The 18,077-nt window shown below is 41.0% G+C and overlaps 1 protein-coding gene across 3 annotated transcripts; it reads left to right on the top strand.

Annotated features, from left to right (window-relative positions):
* Positions 1–1,399: 1,399 nt before the first annotated feature.
* LOC136436255 (recombining binding protein suppressor of hairless-like) lies at positions 1,400–16,718 on the top strand. Of its 3 annotated transcripts, none has more exons than XM_066430078.1 (12): positions 1,400–1,528; positions 8,062–8,121; positions 11,445–11,546; positions 11,974–12,139; positions 12,638–12,812; positions 13,441–13,578; positions 14,283–14,395; positions 14,715–14,855; positions 15,225–15,380; positions 15,688–15,791; positions 16,180–16,377; positions 16,619–16,718. In XM_066430078.1, exons 1-12 carry the CDS (start codon positions 1,503–1,505, stop codon positions 16,710–16,712), a joined length of 1,473 nt encoding a protein of 490 aa, XP_066286175.1. In that variant the 5' UTR covers positions 1,400–1,502; the 3' UTR covers positions 16,713–16,718. The 3 variants fall into 3 exon arrangements, with proteins under 3 accessions (XP_066286175.1, XP_066286173.1, XP_066286174.1); XM_066430076.1 differs by lacking the exon at positions 1,400–1,528 and adding an exon at positions 7,230–7,862; XM_066430077.1 differs by lacking the exon at positions 1,400–1,528 and adding an exon at positions 7,236–7,862 and having other exon boundaries at positions 16,622–16,718.
* Positions 16,719–18,077: the final 1,359 nt, after the last annotated feature.

The raw sequence follows: 18,077 nt of genomic DNA, 5'->3' as shown, positions 1-18,077 counted from the left end.
GGGCGGTAGGTTCAGAGGCACCGACCAGGTAAAGGAGTGTTCGAATATTTCATAAGACAGAAGTTGAAACGGAGTTATTCTGGAGGTTTTTCAACTCCAGGCCTCTAAAAAAACGTTAATGTAGACGTATAGGCAATAAACCGACTCTATTATGCCGTTACTAGTGTTGGTGTCTGAATGCTACCAAGGACATAGTGACGCAGGAAGAAGGGAAATATATAACATTCTCTGGGTATGAAATTGACACTAATGCTACATGAGCAAGAAATGCCAGTCATGCACCTGAGATCAAAAGAGCAACAACGCCGAGTTCTCTTGCATCGATATCACTCCCCGCTAGAGGCCCTCTCACATCCTTGGGCACTGACCATGGCCACATGTCCCAATCAATGAGCTTTTAAACCTCCTTGCATTTGCCAAAAAAAAAAAAAAAATTGAACACTGCACTACGCTGACCCACACCCACACTGTACATGGTTCGTGGTACATCATAAAGCAGATTTGAATATATCTTAGTTGTGATGACATCACAGATTACTTTGTTATTAGAAAAGGTAACAAGGTTACTGTACTAACGTATTGTACGGATTGTACGGATTGCTGTCAGTTTGTAGTTTGTAGTCGACCTTACTAAAGTCGCCATACTTTTTGTTGCGTCGAACAACAGATAAGACCATGTTGTTGGACCAATTTCAGATAGCCTGACGAATCGCGCTCCTAGTGTCCAGCCGGTTTCCGTAACCTCCGACTGAGAGCTTGTGTAAATACAGGCTACAATTCAGACAGCGTGTGGCGAAGACTACATAATGATTAATCCATGCTAGGTTCGCTCCTTGGTTTGCCAGATCCTTACTACATGTCTGTTGGCATCAAACATTTAGGTATCTTACTTTCCCTCCTGTAATAATGCCTTGACGCTTAACTAAGCCTGAGCTTGAGTCAGCAAGAGATTATGTAACTAAACACATGCTAGCCTTAGGGCGATGTTTCAAAGAGAGATTTCAATCGCACTAACATCACAAATGGGTATTACTACATTATGATATACAGGTGACCATGAAGAGCATTGAATAAATAATTGAGTGTCACAAATCTACTATTTGTCGTTTATGATCCTCGTACTGTTTATTTCGCAGACAGGCCTTTATCGACTGTGGTATGGAAGAAAATACATTGAATACACACATGGATTTTCTATGAATCACTGCGCAATATGTTGACGTCAGTGTCTGGAGCGTGGGAAAATTTTTGATGACCCGGAGTGAACTCTAGGTCGTTCTCATAGGTCATGTATATTGCTAAGTGTCCATTTCAGGCTGGGGAATATCAGACAGGACCATTATCATAACATGTATCAACGGCGCGCCAAATTTATGGGCCATTTGGGACCGGTCGGAGTGTGGGAAAATTTTGTTGACCTGGAGTGAACTCTAGGTCGTTCTCGCAGACTCTCGCGCGGATTGGCGGAGATTGCGAGAGTTGGGGCAGCTTCCACAGGCAAGATGGCGCCGGTTGTGACAGATTGCGAGTGAGTTCAACTTTGTTTTGGTTGAAATTTTTCATAAAATTACCGTAAATATGTGCATAGATAACCGTAACGCTTTTAGGATAGACTAGCGACATTCCGGCTTGTTGGGAAATACTGTATTTTGTAGAATACTTGTTGATCTTGTGGGATTTCGGGACCGTTTTCGGCGGCGCTTTTGTTCGATCCCCATGACCTGTGAGCAGCCCCTTCCCCCAGAGGCAGCTGAGCTGGCTCCGTGCAGACTTTTGTTTCGCTTTTTGCAATAATGATACAGTAGTCTAGCGGACCTGGGCCCATTGTTCAACACTAATGTACACTCCGTAAATTGTCTGAGGTCCTGCTGAGCTCAGAGAGTGCAGAGTTTGAGCGCTCTTTGTCGTGCAATGCAGGAGGGTGCAAATTTGGAGCTGAAATCTGTTGCGTCCCAACTTTCGTCAGAGTTCCCAGACGGTCCCGGGACACCTCCTTCAAATCTCACATTCTGCCATCGACTGCACTTTTCCCTTCAAACCCGCGGCTAGATCGTCGGGAAAGAGCATTGCACAAGACAAGGGGAAGCCAAAAAATGAAATTGCGTGGGATTTGTGCCAATTTGGGGGAGCTGAACCCGTGGGAAAAATGCCAATATTTCTCCCACGGCCATGTGGTCTTTGTTTATAATTTACGGGGACCGCGACCCAGTCTTTGTCCGGGCTCGCTGCTGCTCGGTATCGTCTGTACATAAGCTCGCAGGAATGTTTCCCTCTAGCTGCTCTAAATCTACAGTTTTAGAGATTTTGGTCGTTTTACCGAGTTCTCTGCTCCGATGTTTCGACCCAGCAGCTCGCCTCTATCGCTAAAATCGGTGATTATTCCAAGGTGTTCGGGGGGCTTTGTTACCCGAATCCGCTCCCTTTTGTCTGTATCCATGGGTCCCACATTCGGGGCGGTGCTGGAACCAGCTGTACATAAGAAAAACAGGAAAGGGAGAAAATAATACACGCATTGGGCGTCCTATACGGGGTGGGGTTCGATTTCGCTGACTTGGTTTTGTTGTGTTGGTTTAGGTTTTCTTGTTGGCGACCTACTAAGACCTGTTGCATTTTCTGTGCTTTGTTTAAACATGCAGTATTTATTTTGTAACGAGTCCATGTGGGGTGGCATGGCTGACCTGGGGACCAGGCATGATCTACAGCATAAGCACCCTTTCCTCTTGTCTGGTTTGAATTTCAACTCACGGGTTTGTAGTTTATTCGTTTCTTGGATACTTCCTCCAAGTTTATTTTACATAGCCTAGATGCCAGACTGTTTCCAAGTCCTACATTTTTGTACACAGGCCAACTCTTCAGCGTTACATGCCCCCCAAGGAAATTCTACAACAGGCCCCCCAGAGTTTGACCCTAAGAGTACACAGGATAGATATTAATATAAAGATTTTGGGCCTGGCATCCAGGATAATTTTTCAGCACATAGTGTGCCACAGGAGGTACATGTAGATATCTTGGGATACCACCAGGGCTTTCTCCAGCTTTAAATTTGTGCCCATCCCACTCATTGTTTGGGAACTCATGTTGTTGATTTTGTTTGTTGAATTTGTCATTCTAAGCTCAATAAGATAATTTTTATCAATTTCATGTCATAAACATATTATGATTTTTTTTATAAACCTTGCTGAAAACTCCTTGGAGGGATGGATTTGTTTTTTGCCTGTCCCAACAAGTTTCAAATTCCTGTCCCTGGATATAAGGAAAAAGTGATCTCGATCCAGTTTTAGCTCACAGAAGAGCCCACTGGTCTTGACAGGGAAGACAGGCACTTAATACAGTATTTTACAGGTTCATTGTACCAGGGAAATTCCCCTGGCTCGTTTCGACAAGCCTATTAAAGGACTGCAACCCTTTCCGTAATGTGCATAGTTCCAGGGGCAAGGTCGCTAACCAGTGGACTACACACGCTACGACAAAAGGATGGATTGGTCATGGAGACAACCCTGGAGTGTGTTTAAATGTGCCCACAGGGATCTTTTTTACCTGACTTCACCTGTCAGTGTATCAGCCCACAACAATTATTGTATTACTTGTGCTAACTGAGTTGAAGAGAGCGAGTCTGTACTAAAGCTGTGTTGTTTAGATTTTTGTGTGAAGTAGTCTGTTTTCAGGGTATCAATTTCATAATAATCAATTCAGAAGTTACTTTCTATACTGTCTTGCCCCAATGCAATATTTGCACACCGTTTTATCCATGAACTGTCCAAAATATTGTGCCAAGTTGAGGCCCATGTCCAGGGGTCCCAATGTATACAATACAGCAGTGCTTGTTTGAGAAACATACTAGTTCACCCTATCATGACATTCAGAACCATCTTATAATAAGATTTGTAATTGTAATAACTATAACCAAGTTATAGTTGTTACACTAGTGCTACAGAACTTGCATGCATTTCAGATAAACTTCAAATCAATAAGTCTGCAGTGCTCGAAGCAGAAGTGAATGTTTTTGGCAGCAATGAAATCAACAGCTGTTTTCCTTTTGCTGGTTTTGGGCTCACAAGTACATTACTACCCCCTGGCCAGAACCCTCCTCTGGGACATGGGCTATGTGGGATTTGTCAGGATCTTGGGTTTCCCATAATTGATTTTGATATTGTTGACTCATTGATGCACACTTGATATGGTCACAGGAGGTTGGGAAGTGGTGGATCCTATTGAGATGGTGATGTGTGATAATGGTTGTGCCATGCTGGTGGCTTCAGGGGGTGTGAACAGGCTACAGCTAGCAGTAGCAGGCCATCACCAGCACCTGTCCTTCAGAAAGGCAAAATCGTAACATTTCTCAAGCTACTGGTTCCACAGTGGTCGTTGAAAACTTGATCTGTGTATACCTTTGTGTTAGAGGAAAGTTAAGCATTGTACTAAGATTACCTATATGTATGCAGTGTGCTGTAACTAAGTGGGGACACATTGCACTGTAGCAAGGGTTATTGTTTGAATCTTCAGCATTTTGTTATTGAATTATATTGGCACAATTTTAGCCAAAGTTTTAGGATCTCTAACACTAACGTTAACAATTTTGGTCATTCCTGTTCTTGAGCCCAAACACATTTACATGTTCCATTTAGAAATGCTGAGTGTTGCAAATCATTTCTAACAGGAAAGCCGAAAGGGCCATTCCAAATATACAAATGACACTGATATTTACTATATATTTTCTACAGACAACACGTCTGTTGTCTGTAGACACGGATACCTGACTTCCAGAAGCCAGGCATTGATTTACAGACAAATATCAGTATCAGGAAGTAGGGCAAAAGTTAGACTTAGAGTATTCAAGCTACTGCATACAACTGCGATGAAGCAGCTTGAAGTGACCATGTGAATTTTATGATTATGAGATAAGAAGTACTGGTGCTGAATCAGGACAGTCTCCAGGACCCGGCCCTCCGTCCCAGGACAGAAATTTGCTTGTTGTGATGTGATGTGATGTGATGTGACGGACAAAAATTTCATCCCGTTCTTTAAAAGAATCATCTGAAATTCATGAAGTGAAATTTATGAAACTGTATTTTCGTCACCACGAAATGACGATTTTTAAAACAACAAACATTGACAACAAATTATGGGTCGGACAGAAAAAAATTAAAGCTGGAGACAGCCCTGAGTTGGGGAGATGTGACTGTCTACTGCCCATCTAAATCAGCAGATGATCATAGACTGATGATGATAGAGAAAACCCCATGCACACCCCCAACAGAAATGCTAGAGTAGCACAGAAATGGCCAGATGGCTGTTGTCTGGCAGACTGACTGGGCAAGAATAGTCAGGAGGAGGTTATGGGGTCAGAACAGAGACGTCCTGTTTCTTCTCTTCAGGTACTTGTCATTTGAGACAACTGTAGCCTACATGTATACTATAAACTTCAAATAGCATTACAATCTTTAGATGAAATATTATGGGTATTAAAGCACAATGCCTATATTATGATTAAAAGAAACTTGTATTGTATACCAGTGTAGAAATTGAGACTATTTTGTGTCGGCAATAGGACCTTGTTGAACACATTCATTTGCAAAAGTTTTATATTGTCTCTTGCTTACAAACCTCCTCCACAATGCTGGTCCCTCCCTTCAGTCCTAATGAAGCCTGGAGTCCAGTGTTTTTAACTTTATCTGCTTCCAACAATCGCTACCCCGTGCTTCTCGGTCTCCTAATCTCGAAGCAGATGTAAGGATCCGGCTCATTCTCCAGTGCAACATTTACCATGTACTATTTTCTAGTATTGTGCCTTTATTTTCAATCACCCCCTCCTCCGATGAAATAACTCATTTAAGAAGTGTAATACTAGAAAAAAAGTACTGTTGCAAAAACACTATTAGAAACGTTAACTAAATGTTGCAAAAACAGGGTTTTATTTAAAACACTGATGTATACACCTGCTTGCAATTGGAGATTGCTATGCTCTTACTGTTATCTGATAGAGAAGGACATGAGTCATGAGAACATGATCCCTGCCAACCATCCAGGACATCCTGATGCCAGGACTGTTTACTGTTCAGGATTTTCCCACACCTGTCCCTTGGGGGTAACACATAACTATACACCTGTACTAGTAGATGGGTTAGAAAACTCATTGTACAGGTACATATAGATGCACCATGTTTAATTACAGTGGACTATCCTTTCCCGACTATTTGTACTTGGATCTTATTGACATGTAAGTCCATTCTTAATACTAGTACTGTATTGTTTTTTTTTAATTCGCCAAGAACATTATGTTTTCAGAGCTGTGTGTTTGTCTGTTGGTGAACAGCATAACTCGAAAAGTTGTGTATGGATCTTGATGATATTTTGTCTGTTGGCAGTTGTTGACAAAAGAAAGAAATGATTAGATTATGGGCCTAATAGCAGAACTGCAGCAGAACTTCCAGTTTTGATATCTTAGTTTTTTTGTGTGTGGACACAGGTTTTAGAATTCAAACTTTTGTCAGTCTGCATTTTCTATGCATAAGGTTATGTCTATCGTGGATAATTGAACCATCTCCTACTGTACAATGTAGCTATTCAGATAACTAGTATGATATAAAGATGTGCATTTACATTTAATTTAGCTTCCTGTGCAGACCTGGGTGGCTGGCAGTTTTCTATGGCTTTTCTTTTGCTGGTTTGCACTGTTTTCTGATCACCTGTGTATTCTTATAATATGGCCAGTGAAATAGCCTTTCCATCGACCAAGTAGCTGAAACATTTTTGTGCCTAAACAAACGGACAAACTGTTTGTCTAGGCACAAAAATGCTGTTGCTTGTTCGATGGAAAGGCTGCTACTAGAGAATTCGAAGGGAGTCAACCTGGGAGAGGAAGGAAGAGAATAATCACCAAGCAGATCTCCAAGGGGGCAAAATCATATCAGCCAGCCACTTGTGAGCCAGTCCTCCTAGGATTATGGCTGGCTGATACAATTTTGCCCCCTCGGAGATCTGCTTGGAGATTAGGAAGAGTACCTTCAAGGACAGAGCAGAAGAATTGCAACACATCTAAAAATGGCATCAGAGTCATTACAATTAATGAACTGAAAACGTTATTGGACATGTTTGACTTTGAGGGAGGAGGACCTAGTTGGTTACCAGTCATTACTCCTTAGTCCTATTACTCCTATAACGTCATCAGGAGAAGAAGAATATGAACATTAACCCAGTGGTCTGCCGAGCAGTGTTATAACTCAAGTGTTTATATAAGAAAAATATAAAAAACATGTCAGTCTGACACTGAGGCTACATTTACATGACATGTGTATCTAACTATTCTAAGAAATGGTGGAATAGGAAGTATTGCTCAGCTGTCTTCTATATATATGATTTTTGGCAGGAAGATTGAACGTCTTTCCCAGAATGTGTGGCTTGCTAAATGCTAATCGTGCTTGGAACATTGACAATGATAGAATGAATTTATGTCATATAGGAAGCAACATTTTGATGCTAATAGATGTTCTTTGGAATTACCCAAGGGATCCATTTTTATACATACGGACAAACATGCCACCCTGAAACTACCTGTAATTACCTGCGCAAGGTTGACCTTCCATTTCAAAGGTCTCTCTTACAGATCAGTGGTTGGTGATGTAAGCTTACCCAACCTGTATGACTTTAAGTACACCCCTAGTTAAGCATTTGTTCCTTCATGATCTGAGTTTCTCCTGTGTTTGAAAGGATAAGGTAAAGGTTAGCTTGTGAGCCCTGTGGTTTTGACAGTCTTCATGCTCACTTCTATTGGACATGTCTCTTGTTGGTGTCGTTGAATCAATGGATTTATCCCTGAAGTCAAGTCTACTAATCTCAGCAGTCTGGAGTTTGAAGCAGATACAGTAAATTCCTTTATTTTTTTTGTGGTAGGAGGTTTTCGCAGTGTTTGAAGTTTGAAACAACACTGTAGTTGTACAAAACATACATGTACAGTTGTGGTGTCATGATTTCACAGAGGTCACATGGAAAATAAAACCACTGACCAGTTAAAGATTTACAGTAATGTAACTTATAAGTACTTAATCCTTTTCCTTTTTTCAGCAACCAGTATGAAGACCAGAGACAGGTACAGAAAAGACAGGAGCCAAGGAGACTGACCAGGTGAGCACTTTCATTCACACATTCCTGCTGTAGACAGTAGAGTCAGGTACGTTCAAGGCAAAATGGCCTGCAGGATGCCAGATTACCTGGGTGAACTCAACTGGAAAAGTCCCTATGGTGTCTTAAACCCTGTTCACACTTAAAGACTCTAACTGATTCAATCATCGAATTGGTTCAGAATTTTCACAATCTGTTTCAGAGAAGTTCTAAACAGTTTGGAGCGTTAAACACTCTAAGATTGAATCATTTCGAGACATTCTGAACCAATAGTTGTTTTTTTTGTAAGTCTGAATGGGGTATTACATAAATGTCTTACATAATGTCTAACTTACATATTTAATGGCCTCGCGGCGGTGCAGTCGCAGGGTGTTTGGCCCCAAACCCAGAGGTCTAAGACTTGTTTTCGAATCCGGGGTCCCCTGATTTGTAACGTTGATGTTGTGACCTTAGGAAAGGCACTTTATATGACTTTCCTCACTTCACTCAGGTGAAAATGAGTACGAGCTTCAGTTGGGGACGTCCCTCGGATAGGACTTAAAATGGAGGTCCCGTGTTTGAGGAGGACCATACCTAGGTGTGGCCCTCCTCGACCGGGGGACCTCCATTTAAAGGCCTCAAGCATGCAAAAGAACCCACCGCACTTATCAAAAAGAGTAGGGGTCCTTCCCGGTGTGAGTGGATCATATAGATCTATCATATCATTTTCAGCTTGTACTGCTCAGTACAAACCTGGTGTGTTACGTCTTCAGGCGGTTTACTGGGTATGCAATACAAACAATACAAAAACACAAATTTGTTGTCAAATCCTAAAGGTATTTAACCCGTCCTAGATGAGTTACGATATCGATCACCACTGTTGCACTCAGTCAAAGTGGGGCAGCAGCCACAGATGCAAAAATGTCATCCAAAATTTGAAAACACTGACTGCTTATTCTTTTTTTTTGTCTATTCTTTATTCTCACACAGGTAAACCAATACATACTTAACACTAAGCAAGGTACATGTACATTATGATTTGTGCTGCGGAAAGTTGAGACCAATATGGTCTATGAGAATCCTTCCCCATTTTTCTTGGATTGGAAAAACCGGATTAATGATAATGAGATATGGTGTAGAAACAAGGATATAACAACTTCTTACCATAACGGTTAACAAATCAATAGCTAACAATAAAAGATATTAACGAAAGTATTAGGTATAGAAATAACAAAAACCTATTCTCCAAGTAGAGGTTTCTGTCAAGTGGGGTAGGACGACGGTCCGGGATTTTTTACGTTCCTCTTCCTTCACCTCTGCGAGATAACACATAAGGGCGGGTATCCTTTCAGAATCTGTGTCGCTGCCCCTCCCTGCGTACCATTAATTTTTCGTTAGGCATTAATGCCCGGCAACCGCAACTTGGGACAGTGTGCAGTCAGCCGCGTGGGCACGAGGAAGGAAGGGGAACGTAAAAAATCCTGGACCGTCGTCCTACCCCACTCGACAGAAACCTCTGCTTGGGGAATAACAAAAACCGAACTGGACAGAGAAACTTACCAAATAGATAAGTATGGAAATGATAGCTAAGATTGCCATGCCTGCAGCAGTAAGTCCTATTGTATTTTGCAAGGTAAATTGAGCCCCAAATGGCTGCCATCGTGCACCCAGGGGTCAGAAGGTCATTCCCAGCATCTTTTCCATATTGTGACCTTCTGTTCATACAGACATGGGCTAATCCATTCAGTTCGGAGGGGGGCATAAAGGGAGTAGAATTGCTGTTACTCCTTATAATTATATGCCACCAGATGGCATTCCAGACAGTCTATTATGCCCTTTGTTGCAATTTTGGGGTTTGAAAAATTATAATTGGAGCCCCTGCTTGTTGTCCCTGGAAAGGGCATTTAAAATACTTAGATTAGCAGGTCAAATACGTACCAATATCACACACATGTGTTGCAGTTCATAGTCTGATAGATGTACTCTGGTACATTAAAGGTGTAGGAAGGATTGGAGGGGAGGTACAGAAATGGATCTCAGAATAATTTACTTACCGGTATTCAGAAGATGAGAAACTTTTTTTGAGAAGACTTAACTGAAATTTTGTCTACATTTACCACTGTTTCAACTTCTTTTGAAATAAATGTGAGTACTTTTTTTTTGCTTTAAAGACTTGACCCATGTTGCTTTCATCTGTAGAATGATCACAGAATACTTTGTCTAGAATATTCCGATGATAACCCATCATCAGGTGATGTTCCTTATATCGTGGCGAGTCGACACTAAAAGTAAAACCGTAAACGTAAAGGTCTGGTGTTCGGTTGGCTGATCAGCGTGGGAAAATCAGCTGGAAGCAACCAGACCTTGTCATTGTCTAGTGCAGAAATTTTGGAAACCATTCAATACAACAAATTATTGTAATTATGTCTGTCAAACCATGGATATCTGGGACTACATCTACAAAGCCTTCAACAGGATGTATAAAGTAAAGAAGTGTATGAAACAAAGGAGATTGTCAGTTGATTGCATATGCACGATTTTGCAGTCTAGAGCAGACAACTTTCAGTATTACATGATTTCATCATCATCATCATTCGTCCGGATTTACTCCGGTGAGGTACAATCAATAAAGTTTTTCCAGTACGATCTGTCCTTCATGGCGGATAACAATGCAGAACCTGAGAGTCCAGTGTCTCATTCAACCAATGCCAATAACGTAGTGTGAGGTCTTCCAACTCTGCGTTTTCCCTCGGGTAACCACCGCATAAGTTGCCCAGCAGGTTTGTCACTGCGAACAACATGCCCTGCCAGGGCGAGCCGGCGTCGTCACACTACTGATGAAATGGGTGGGAAAGAGCCATAGAGTTGCTTATTTGTTACATGGCTTCTCCATGATACATTGTATACTATTCTACATATATGATTTAGATGTCACAAAATTGCCAGAAAGTGACTAAGAAACTATCAAGTTCACTTAACAGCCCAAGGCTAATGTCGTTTTTCCAAACTGGGCCTGGCTGAGCTGTTTGCAGGAACGATGAATCCAAGTGTATGTCAAGAAGTATACACAAATTATGCTCATGCTTTCATTCTTGTACATTATGTGTTTTCTTGTCGTTGTATCATACTTTTCCTTCCTTCAAATTATGCTCAGGATTAGTCTTGCACATTATGTGTTTTGTTGTCGTTATGTCATACTTTTCATTCCCGCAAACTGCTTGGCGGAACGACGAATGGGAATGTGATCCTAGCATAAGTCTGATCCATCCTTTTCTGGGACGATAAGTTGTGCTACATTGTTTTTCCTCCCTTTATACCCACTGACTGGTTGTGTTTTTCCTTTCCAGAGAAGCCATGAGTAGGTACTTAAAAGACAAGGCCAGTCTGGACCACACACTAGTCATCCAACATGCAAAAGTAGCACAGAAATCCTATGGCAGCGAAAAAAGGTAACACAGTATTCTAACCCCTTTCTTCCTCTAAAGTCAAGATTTCAGATTTTCCCACTGAAAATATATCAAAGGTCATTCAATCCAGGGCTAGAGGGCTTAGATGGGGCCAAGCCAAGTAGAGCACCAACAATGGAGTCTGTATCTGTATTCTGTGTTATAACCACCCTCGGCATAGCGCACCAGCTTGGTAGGCATGTGGTGCGGCAGCAGCTGGTTATGTTACGTGAAAGATCAGTCTCGTCTAACTTTGGCACATCTAGCTCCAGGCGTTGTTTAAAGCTATCTAGTGAGGATGCCTCTACTGTACCTGGTGTTACAGAATCCAGGTTCTATCTACTACACAGTTAATGTGCTTTTCAATGTTCCTTATAGATGTACAGTAACTTTGATACAAACACTCAGCCTTTGCTTGTTTGTGTTCCAGGTTTTTCTGCCCTCCCCCCTGTGTGTACTTGCAAGGTCCCGGCTGGAAGAACAGGAAAGAACAGATGGAGAAGGACGGAGCGACGGAACAGGAGACGACCGTGCACGCCTTCATCGGCATAGGGAACAGTGACCAGGAGATGCAACAATTACACTTAGAGGGAAAGGTGGGAAACAGTCTTTTTCCTCTCACTATTCCTGTAATTCCTTTTCCCTTAGATGTTTGTACCACACTAAATGCTGTCTACATGATAAACAAAACTGCCAAAAAATCATACATAACTTGTAAACTGCCTTCAGGCATAACACACCAGTTTTGTACAATAAAGTGCAAGCTGTGTAAGAATGGACTGTAAGGTTTGATCCACTCACACGGGATGGACCTCTCCTTTTTGATAAGTGTGGTGGGTTCTTAACTTGCTCAAGGTGTGGCTCTCTGCAAAGTTTTTTCCTTTTTAGATTAATCTTATTTCTATAGTGGTATCCATCTACTCTTCACATTTAACAACAAGACGTTTTGATAGAAGAACAGTAGAACTTTGCTCACTGTTGGAGGACAGGGCCGAGTGGAGAAGAAGAACCCATTGCTCCCCGTGTTAACATCGCTAGATGTCCCTGTTCAAGTTCAAGTTTTGTTAATAGAATTCTTCTCTTTGTTCCTCCAGAATTACTGTGCAGCAAAAACCCTGTATATATCAGACTCGGACAAGAGAAAACACTTTATGCTGTCTGTAAAAATGTTCTGCGGCAACGAGGATGACATTGGGGTCTTCTTCAGTAAAAGGATCAAGGTCATCTCCAAACCCTCCAAGAAGAAACAGTCCCTCAAAAATGCTGACTGTGAGTTCCTGCAATAAGTCTTGTGTTGTTCTCAACTGTGATTGTATGTAATGGATGTATACATGGAACAGAAAAAGAAGGATTATTTTGTGTGGTTGAGCCAAAATTGAAGTTAAGATAATAATGCCTTATAATTAAGATTACTTGACTATTGAGAGAAAAAATGACAGATGTAAGAAAGTAATGATCTTAAAGCAGGCATTTAAACGTGTATTCCTATAAGAATGGTGGCTTGGTGCTTACTTTGTTTGTGTACAAAGTCTTCAACCTCCTTTAATTTTTTAAGTCTCAGTAATTAAGTAATGCCATTTTAAGCTACTTTCCAAGAATAGATTAGGCTCCACAGTCTGCCTTGTTTTTAACATCTTTTTAGCCGGTTTAATGCATGGGCATTGTACATTTGTATTTTGTCAGCTTTTCTCTGTGTATACTGGACTAAACTCTGCTGGCCAGTATACACAAAGATTAAAGCTGACAAAATAGAAAGCCTGACAAAATGCCTGAAAAAGACGTCCAAAACAAGCCAGAGCAATTTTAAGCAGTGCTTTTACACATGTATTGAAAAAACAATAGCATTTTACACTTAAGCTTTAGGCAAAGGCTTAACACACAGACTTGTTATTTCCAGTGTGCATTGCGTCCGGTACGAAAGTGGCACTGTTCAACAGGTTGAGATCACAGACCGTCAGTACCAGATATCTCCACGTGGAGGGGGGAAACTTCCACGCAAGCTCACAACAGTGGGGAGCCTTCAGTATACACCTCTGTAAGTTGTAGTCTAATACAATCAAATATTACACCTTTACTACTTCATGTCAACAAAGTACACTACAAAATAGAAGATATACAATTTCATTGTCTTTAAAACATTAGAGAGGACAGTCAAATTTTGTTCCAGCACAAAAAGAGCCTTTATTAATTAATACACACCTCTGTAAGTTGTAGTCTCCTACAGTGTCATATACCTATAATGCTTCATATAGAAAAAGTGAAAATGATTTATGCAAGGCTAATTGTTAGTAACCTTCTTCAACTAGCCAATGGTAAGGATGGACAGTGCTAAATCAAAAATATTACATTGTAGTGCCAAAAACTACATTGCAGAAAAGGTCTTTAAATTCAATTGTAAACCTGTTTTGCGGATTATTTTCTGCTAAGGCCACACCATTTTAATTTCTTGATTAACAGAATTTTTAAAAAAATGCTAGATTGGAAAATCAACAGGAAAACAGTATCTCAGAGGAAAGTTTGTACTTTGGTGCACACAATTTCAGGGAGTGAACAGGGTCAGGTGCAAGTTTTTACCCCAGCCTTCTGTTTTCATGATTTTTTTTTTGCTTAAATTAAAAAAATCTGTTAACCAAGAAATTAAATTGGTGTGGCCTAATACAAAGTTAAATCCTTATCCATAATGCATGTATCGTCACAGATGAACTTTGATTTAAAAAGATTTTTCTGTTCTTCTCCCAGTGGACGATGCAGAGTCTGAGAGTGAGGAGTTTACAGTAAGGGACGGGTACATTCACTACGGACAGACGGTCAAACTGGTCTGCTCCAAAACTGGCATGGCTCTACCCAGATTGGTAAGTTGATATTTCTTTAACCCTCAGTCTGCTACCAATTTGTATTGTTTATGGGGTTAAGCAGAAGGGAGAAGGTTAAAGAGAAAGGTTGTAGATGACATGATTCTTACTCTTAGGCACCAGCTCTACCCAGATTGGTGAGTTAACATTGATGTAGAGGGACGATGACTCAACTTTCTTTTTTCATGTATTATTTCGATAAGTCAACATCGTTTAAGCCAACCTTGTGGGAAGTATGTAGGCAATATGTTTGAGAGTTTTCAGCAATGTTTAGATGTGTTGCACAAAACTGATCATATCTGGCATCCTTTCTCCACAGATAATCAGAAAAGTTGACAAACAGACAGCCCTGCTGGATGCAGACGACCCTGTGTCCCAGCTCCATAAATGTGCCTTCTACCTTAAGGATACGGAGAGGATGTACCTGTGCCTCTCACAGGAGAGGATAATACAGTTCCAGGTAGGGCTCTGGTGTTCTAGAAATCTGAAAATATTCCTTCACTACAATGCTTGTTACCCAGCTTTACTGACTATCTTTCTTAAGATAACCCTAGTTTTAAACTTGTTACAGAAGTGTTAGTCTTTAGAAAGTTATCGGGGTACATTGAATCCAATTTGAATTAGTGAACAGACTATACACTATACTGGTTCAAACTTATTACAAATATTGTCTGAAAACCCTTGCAGTGCCTTGGAATTAACTTTGGAATTAGTATGTACATGGGATAGATGATGCTGTCCTTGTAACTTGTCTAGCAGCATTACATGGTTAAATACTTCCAGTCACTCATGTTGATCATATGGTAATTGTGACATATGTTTTGTTCAGGCCACGCCTTGCCCAAAAGAGCCTAATAAGGAGATGATCAATGACGGTGCGTCGTGGACGATCATCAGTACAGACAAGGCGGAGTACACGTTCTACGAGGGCATGGGTCCGGTCCACGCACCTCTCACACCAGTGCCTGTGGTCGACAGCTTACAGGTATGTGGAAGTGAACTGCATTATAGTCTTTTACCTGTGAATACAAACAATCTTATCATTTGAGGAATCACTTTCTGTCTTCAGTTAAATTTGAAGGATTGGTGACTTTAAAGCAAAATTGTTAATTACTGCATGGCATGTTGCTAGAAGAATCTGAATATTTTTTTTCTTCTAAATTCAGAGACAAAATGATATAGCTGCTCTACATAGATGTAGAAGATTGATATAGATACCGGTACATGTACAATACTGTTTGCCAAAGCTAATATTTCAGTATAAGACTAAATATATCTTTGTTCCTCCCCAGCTGAATGGAGGAGGTGATGTTGCCATGTTGGAAGTACAGGGTGAAAACTTCACGCCAGCCCTGAAGGTTTGGTTCGGCAATGTGGAGGCAGAGACCATGTACAGGTCAGTCAACAGGTTTTACAATAACTAAAAAAAATGTTGTCGCAGCAAATATCATTAGTATCTCTATAGTCACTTGTTCTGTACAGTGTGTTTTCACTTTACACAGGTTTCTTCACGTCACTTAACTTAATGAGAACCTAGTCCATTGGAGGTCCCATGTTTGAGGAGAGCCACACCTCAAACGTCTTAAAGAACCCACAACACTTTTGGAAAAGAGTAGGGTCCTTCCCAATGTGAGTGAATCAAACCTTACAGATAAACCTTATAGGCTACAGAAAGATGAAAGTGGTAGCCTCAACAGAAAGAAGAAGAGGTGTTTGTATGTACATGATGTAGTGGTAGAAACTTAGAAATTTGTTGTTGTTTACAAATTTGTTGTTGTTTACAGATGTGGAGAGAACATGCTCTGTGTAGTGCCTGACATCTCCGCCTTCAGGGAGGGATGGCGGTGGGTGAGACAGCCCATCCAGGTGCCGATCTCCCTGGTGAGGAACGACGGCGTCATCTACCCCACCTCCCTGAACTTCACGTACACTCCAGAACCTGGACCAAGGCCACACTGCACCGCTGCGGAGGACATTCTCAGGTACCAATGGTCATCTCTTACTGTAAATACAGAAATGGTCTCGGTGGTTTTATGAACTTAAATCCACGCAAACATGTTTTTCAATAACTGTAGAAGTATGTGACTATAGCACTGCCGCAAAATTAAAACCACCGCCAACAATCAACGAATGTGACTGCTCTGTAAAGATAGATACTCCATCTTTGAGACTCTTGAAACTAAACTAAACTGTCTCCTTAAGTGATTTTGTTGTTTCTTCAAGGAGAGGTGGCAGCATTACCGAAGACGTGACACCTGCTGGGCCAGGTGCAAACGGAGGTCTTGAGCAGTCCACGTCCACCGGGCTGGGTCCATAACAGCACACTGCCTCCATTCTTATCATTATCAGTTGTACATACGTATATTATTATATATGGATATGGATATTTACACTGAGTCAAGCCAGCTTTGTGTCTTAAAGATAGATCACATGGCCCAACCACAGAGACTGTGTATATGTACATGTCAGCATGTCTAGTTGTTGTTCAAGTTAAAATGACTGTCATCTGTAGTGACTAATTGTCTCCTGATGCCAATGTACAATTGTAGATATCTTCCACAGTACTGTACAGCAACTAGATGGGCTGATATGTAAGAAAGAGCCTGAAGAAAGTAAGAGTAATATTGACATCACATTTTAGTGAATGTGTTGTCACCAGTTGATTATCCATATGACGAGTAGTACAGGGGCCCTCACAGTACAGACTATCTAAACGTGTCACAGACATACAATGTAAAATTTCACTGAAAACAGACTTTGTTTCCTGGCAATTTTGTGAAAGCATAATCATTAAAAATGGCAAGTGGGGAAGCTCCCCTAAAAACATCTTGGAAGGTCATATAATTGTTCTATATATATATTATGTAAATTATGGTCACCTGAATAGTAAGGTTACAAACTAACAATAGTAACATGAACGAAAAATTATAGGAAAAAAAAGTAACCACAGCAGTACAAACGTATCCAAGGAAAGTGATAGGTACATGTACATAACGATAGGTCAAAAGAGTATTATGATTATTTCAGTATTGTTAGATAGGTCGCTGATTTTGTAATGAACAATGGTATATACAAGAGGGGTGTACAGTGGACCACTAACTTCTAACAGTGTGTCAGCTCCCTCTCACAGTTGTTACTGGTAAGTGCCTCAAAGACGACAGTTTGCACATGATATCCCTGGATGGATGATTTGCAAGAGAGAAAGAAAGTCTTCTTCTCTGTACTTAATTTGTGGCAAAAATGATAGTTAGGATTAGTCAAAGATGAACACAACTGCCAACTTGTACATTCAAGCACCGTGACATGGCGATGTCAGGCCACAGTATGTTTGCTACAGGCAAGGAGGTTAATCTCCTTGCTACAGGCCACAGTATGTTTGCTACAGGCCACAGTATGTTTGCTACAGGCAAGGAGGTTAATCTCCTTGCTACAGGCCACAGTATGTTTGCTACAGGCCACAGTATGTTTGCTACAGGCAAGGAGGTTAACCTCCTTGCTACAGGCCACAGTATGTTTGCTACAGGCCACAGTATGTTTGCTACAGGCACAGTATGTTTGCTACTTTTGAAACTTACTCAATGCAAAAGCTAGGTTTAAATGATGACAGGGTGCTATTACTAGTTACAAAATTGATAGTAGTATAATGTTACACGTATAGCCAGTTGAGGTCTTCAGTACAAAA

Source organism: Branchiostoma lanceolatum, chromosome 6 (genome assembly GCF_035083965.1).
Source record: "Branchiostoma lanceolatum isolate klBraLanc5 chromosome 6, klBraLanc5.hap2, whole genome shotgun sequence".
NCBI lineage: Eukaryota > Metazoa > Chordata > Leptocardii > Amphioxiformes > Branchiostomatidae > Branchiostoma > Branchiostoma lanceolatum.
Note: the sequence above shows the minus strand (reverse complement) of the source record. Positions and strands in the feature narration are given on the sequence as shown.

Coding starts and splice junctions, on each gene's coding strand:
- LOC136436255 (XM_066430076.1), top strand. CDS start 7,774: ATGTCTCTTGTTGGTGTCGTTGAATCAATGGATTTATCCCTGAAGTCA. Junction 12,813..13,440: donor GTCCCTCAAAAATGCTGACT/GTGAGTTCCTGC, acceptor TGTTATTTCCAG/TGTGCATTGCGTCCGGTACG. Junction 16,378..16,618: donor GCTGCGGAGGACATTCTCAG/GTACCAATGGTC, acceptor TGTTTCTTCAAG/GAGAGGTGGCAGCATTACCG.